The sequence below is a fragment of the Arachis ipaensis genome, chromosome B06 (assembly GCF_000816755.2).
Source record: "Arachis ipaensis cultivar K30076 chromosome B06, Araip1.1, whole genome shotgun sequence".
Taxonomy (NCBI): domain Eukaryota; kingdom Viridiplantae; phylum Streptophyta; class Magnoliopsida; order Fabales; family Fabaceae; genus Arachis; species Arachis ipaensis.
Genome location: NC_029790.2, coordinates 126421735 through 126427085, shown reverse-complemented (window position 1 = coordinate 126427085; position 5351 = coordinate 126421735). Strand labels below are relative to the sequence as shown.

The 5351-nt window shown below is 36.8% G+C and overlaps 2 protein-coding genes across 5 annotated transcripts in view; both read right to left on the bottom strand.

Moving 5' to 3' along the window:
- Positions 1 to 1319, bottom strand: part of LOC107605254 (rust resistance kinase Lr10) — a 4580-nt gene extending 3261 nt beyond the window's left edge. Inside the window, exons 1-2 of one of the 4 annotated variants that reach the window (XM_021105039.1) lie at positions 920 to 1311; positions 308 to 804 (exon numbers count right to left, since the gene is read on the bottom strand). In XM_021105039.1, the coding sequence (XP_020960698.1) occupies positions 308 to 596 (289 nt within the window). In that variant the 5' untranslated portion in view covers positions 597 to 804; positions 920 to 1311. Of the gene's footprint in view, positions 1 to 307 lie in introns of all 4 variants that reach the window. The other 3 variants (XM_021105040.1, XM_021105038.1, XM_016307064.2) reach the window with 3 other exon arrangements.
- LOC107605255 (succinate dehydrogenase assembly factor 4, mitochondrial) lies at positions 4274 to 5091 on the bottom strand. Its single transcript, XM_016307065.2, has one exon. The coding sequence runs from the start codon at positions 4972 to 4974 to the stop codon at positions 4612 to 4614; it is 363 nt and encodes a 120-aa protein (XP_016162551.1). The 5' UTR covers positions 4975 to 5091; the 3' UTR covers positions 4274 to 4611.

The following is a 5351-nucleotide window of genomic DNA, read 5'->3' as shown; positions in this document are numbered from 1 at the left end:
GATTTTGTTTCATCTTAAGAATGGATATAATTTTTTTTTTTACATACAACTTTTTTTTTCCAAGTTATACTACATGGCAAATAGTTTTTTTTTTCTTTGAAAGAAAGAGAATAAAAATGGATCTGATATTATATGTAAGGTAAAATACTATGAGACACTTAAATTAAACTTTAACTTATATAAATGGTTTGCAACTAAAGAAAACACATGTATAACTGAGATATTCCTATTAAAATGAAAATAAATTATTAATTAATTAATATTAATATTAATAATATTTATGAATGAATGAGTGGCGTTCACATACCGCACTTATCGGTTGTATGGTAAGCGTAGTGGCAATAGCGCCTGTCACATTGGACTTCTCCAGTCGAAACATTGACCACCTTGCAATTTGTCTTCTTTCCACACTTCTCCTCGCAAACCGCCGGCAACCAAGAGACGCTAAACCCTTCGCCAACCACCTTCCGGATCTCCTCATAAGACACGTTGTTACTCCCTTCTCCGATCTCCGCCGGAATCTTATCCGTAAGCGTAGCCACCATCAAACTGCACCCAACCTTGATTTCAGTCACACTGTACCATGCTCCCACCATTACATACACATTCCCCAAGTCCAAGGCACTACAACGACTTGCGGTTATATCTACCTTCACGTATGCAGCGCCATCAGTTACTGCATCGGTGCAGTTAAAATACGCTACTCTTGATGGATCGAAAGTGTCTACTGTATCTGGATCGAAATTGTTTAAAGTGAATGGTTGCGATCCAAAATCATCGGGGCCGATGGCGAACTTGAAACTTCTGTCATATAAGAAAGTGCGAGGGATGAATGAACAATTAGCGTTGTCGCTGAGACCCGCATCACTCAACTTGATGCTATAATTCTTGTAATCGATGTGGTGAACGTGGTAGTTACCTGAGAAGAGAGTTAGCACTGTGGCGTTGTTGCTATCGCATTCGAGTTCGTACCTTTTGTTGCCGCAGTGGCTTGGGTCGCCTTTGAGTCGGAATGGGAAAGTTATGTTGCGGATTTGGCCGCAGGAAGAAGGGGGGCATGGCGAGTGGTGCTTCTTGGCGGTGGATGGTTGTAGGAAAAGGAGGATGATTGTGAAAAGGAGTGATACAAATTTTGGTGTGATTGAAGAGCAGGGGAATGGTGCTTGGCTTTGCATTATTGTGTTTGTGTGCTGCTGTTTAGTTTGGTCTTTCCATTTTTGGGAGTTTATAAATAGATAAAATATCATTTCTCAAATATCATATCAGAGTCAAAAACGTTTCGGTCGCTACTGAGCCCCACCACCCCAACTTGCTTCAATTTTACATCAATTATTCATGAGAAAAGGGCAATAATAATAATAATAATAATAATAATAATAATAATAATAATATGGACTGTTGTTATTAATTTTAGAGAATTGGACAAATCTATCTCGACTTTTTAGTCCACCGACATTTCAGTCTCTAAAGATTTAAAAATATATTTAAGTCTCTTATATGTGCATCTGTATCAACCAAGTCAATTCAATACAACGGGAGTCACTTTTAATTTTTCCATTGAGTCTGATAGACACAAATAAATATGAGAAATCAATATGTCTAGATTTTAAAAAGGTCACAAATTTAAAAATATTTTTAAATTCTTGAAAACTTAAAAGATCAAAGCTTTATTTGTCCTTTTCTCTTAATTTTGTAATTATGTGTGTAAAAGATGTCAAAATATATGTTTTGTTAACACTAGATAAATACAAGATAATGGACTGGGACAAATTTGTGAATATTTTAGGCAGTTCCATTGGATGGAATTCTAGCAGAGAGCTCTATCAAATTCTTTGCCTTCTTTGTTAGGGCTTAAAAGGTCAAGGAGGGTTGATCTCGATGCCCAATAAGAAGTTGAAGTGAATCCATCGGAAATCCAACCAAAGGAAATATGCCTATCAAATAAGCATTTAAGAAACTCCATGGAAAAATGAATTGTTGATGGATCATGGATCTGATCAAGGCACAAGCCATGAAAAGATGAAATGTAGTTTCCTTTGAAATTTTCTATCTTTTTAAGCAAGAATAAGAACAATAAAAATAAATAATTCTCATTCTAAAACAGAAAATTAGAACCAGACCATAAGACATGGCTCCGGCATTGTGTCTTAGCACTTACCTTGGTTTTGTAGCTCCTACAACCATGACAATGACAACATTTTCTTCTCAAAGCCATTCAAGAGAATATAGAGGATAGTATAAAATTTGCTTTCACAATTATATATACCATACTCGGCCAAAGAGTACACTAGCTTTAAAATCCATCCACTTTGCCAGTTTTCATGTTCGGTCCAATTTGTTTACTTGACTAGCAACTACTAAATCTTTTTTCCTGTATCAATAATGATATTAATTAAGGACACTGTTTATCTAAACAATGATAAGGAACATTTTCAACAATGAAGCATTATCACGTTTAATATTAATAAACACGGTAACGGTTGAACAGTTCAGTAACAGAAAAACCAAACATATCAACTGGAAAAAGATGTTAAAAAGAAAAATATTACTTCCCCACTTCCCCCGACTCAGGATCAAGGCATCATCTGACCCCTCTCAAAAGGTTTGTCTACAATAGGACAAAGAAACCCCATAACACCAAGGCCACAAGAACCTTTACATTCTATTCGCTACACATGATTAGTAAATTCTGGGAAATTATCTGCTTCAGAAAACCTCTCTAATAATGCTTCATGCCACCTATTTTATGAGAATATCTTCAATTTGAGCTAAAGAATGTTCCCGATATGCATAAAAATGAACACTTCAAAGCGTAAGTCCACACCCAATGATAGAGAGGTGTACTAGAGACTAGAGCTTTAAACGGACTGACTCAGTTTTCAGAGGTGAACCATACTTTTCCTTTGTCTCTCACAGACTCATACTCTTCCTTCCAATAAGTCATGTGAGTATTAGGATCCCCTACCTCCCTAGAGTGAAAACTATTGCACTCAAAAACAAAAAAACCACTATGTTTAATGCATCAGCCACTTGGCTTGGTCATATAGGTTATTCAACCCGCACATATTCAAAGAAATTAGCAGGAAAATTCACAAATACCACTTTAGGTACTTACTCCTTTCTTGTACATTCATAATCAAGTAATGAGAAAACAAAACACCTCCATTCTTCACCCAAAACAATGGAGATCATCAAACATATATATTTACTAGTTTTAGCATTAAGCATCTTTGAGCATTAGGGAGACCTACAGTGAAGAGAGAGCACTAAAGGAATAACTGGCAGTCTTTAGAAAGTCCTCAGATTAAAACTTCTGGGCAACCCTCCATTATAAACCACGGGATAACCCATCACTGATACCAATATAGAACTAGTATCCAAAAGATATTGTTTATTAATGGAACAACGTTCTACAATGATAAAGGGCAAAGTAGCGAGCCTCCTCAAGTCTTCCAACACACTAACAAATGATCAAGGAAACCTAACTAAATCCTTCTTACCTTTATTTATACTCCAACTTCACTAACTAACTAATTGATGGGATTCTAGAAGAGATATTCTACCAAACTCTCAATAAAGTATTACACTGATCAAAATCACTAAACTAGTTTAATCTTCAAATTTAGTTTGGTTTGTTAGAGAGAGACACAAAAATAAAGTAAATAAATTAAAATGAGAGTGCAAGCACCATAAATAAAATATTTAACATGAAAAACTAGCAATTACCTGAAGAGAAAAGGCAAGCCCCAGAATTGTATTGCATAGAAAATAGTTTGCTGCAAAATTGTCTCTGAAGTCTGAACTAAAGTTGAAAGATGCCAAGGTTCATTGTTGGGGCTATTTTCTTCAGCCAAATCACTAGTTGGCAATATTATCCACAAAAAATAGTTGTAGCAGGTTTGGGAAGTTTTAAGGCTCTAGTTTGGAAATATTTCCATCAAAACATTCTTACTTCCCTATATTTACTGCAACAAATGTACCAAGAAGGATCCCTCAGTTGGCGAATTGCTTACAAAATTACAATACTTTCAATTCCAGCATAATCCCTTCTATGCGACAGCTTGCTCTGAATTGATAACTTCTGACCAAATGATAAGGAACGATAAACACCAATTTCACCTTCATATTCGAAAGACATATCATGCACCTTTAAAATGTAACCAGTACCTCAAGATTCGCCGAACCATCTCTTGGCTCTCGTCTTTACCAATCATTAAAAATGACCACAGCAGTAAACAAAAAGAGGAAATAGCACAATATCAATCTTCATCCACAATATTCATCTCAATAGTAAAACCAACAAGACCATCTCAATTATAAATAAAGTTACATGCCTTCTACAGTTGCTAGAAATAAAAATGAGATGTTTCTGCATTGTTAAACCAAATCATCAGTTCATTCAAACCCGTGGAAATTACATAACCATCCTATTGAGAGCAATCACTCAACTGATTCATTAGGGAGAAGAAAATAAAAAATTACATAATCCTCTCTTACAATAAGTATAACATCAGAAGAAGTAAGCAAATCAAGCACAATATCCAACGGAAATGTATTAACTTTATTATGCCTTCATTATTAATATTTTAAAATGGAAAGAAAAAAAAAAGCTCAGAAATCAAAGCATCGACCCTTACGCTCCCAATCGCCGTACCTGGTGGGCTCGGGCCCTTTGGGCCCACCAACCTCACCGGTCTCGTCGTTCACAAGCTCGCCATCTTCATCATCATCGTCGTGTTGTTGTTCTTGTTCTTGTTCTTGTTCTTCGGTTCGCATGCTTTCCTCTTTGTGAGAAAGGCTCGGTGCGTGTTCTTGTTCGGTAACGGTGTTTTCGCGGGGCTGCTGAGTCGAGTAGGAACAGAGGAGGCGCGAAACTGAGTTGGAAATAGAGCGAGTCAGGGGTTCGGATCTGGTGAGGTAAGGTGCAGGGTTTGGTACCGTGGAGAGCAAGCGAGGGAGAGAGGAGGTGGTCATTGTGCTTGTTGTTCGGATGAAGCGAAACCCTGGAAAGTGGAGAGGGAAGAGGAAGACGAACGAGTAATTGCGGTTTGTGAAATGTATTTGTCACCGCACTCGCACTCATGTCGTGTCAAGCTATGAGAATTCCACGAGTACTTGTTTCATTTCGTTTCCATGTGAAAATGCGCCAGTAAAAACCAATAGGAACAGCACGATGAAAACTCACATGAAGCATATATTCTTCGAGAAAGTATAGGAGCCAATGACCTAAATAAAAGTTTAGTATTAGAGATATGATTATTAGTGTTACATTGTCCTATCAAGTTATGTTTTTGGGATGAGTGGTTTCAGGACATGGTATTAGAGTTCTAGATCCGGAATGTCAAGAGTTT

What these genes read in the sequence shown, in the direction of transcription:
- LOC107605255 (XM_016307065.2), bottom strand. Translation starts at nt 4,974, where the DNA reads ATGACCACCTCCTCTCTCCCTCGCTTGCTCTCCACGGTACCAAACCCT.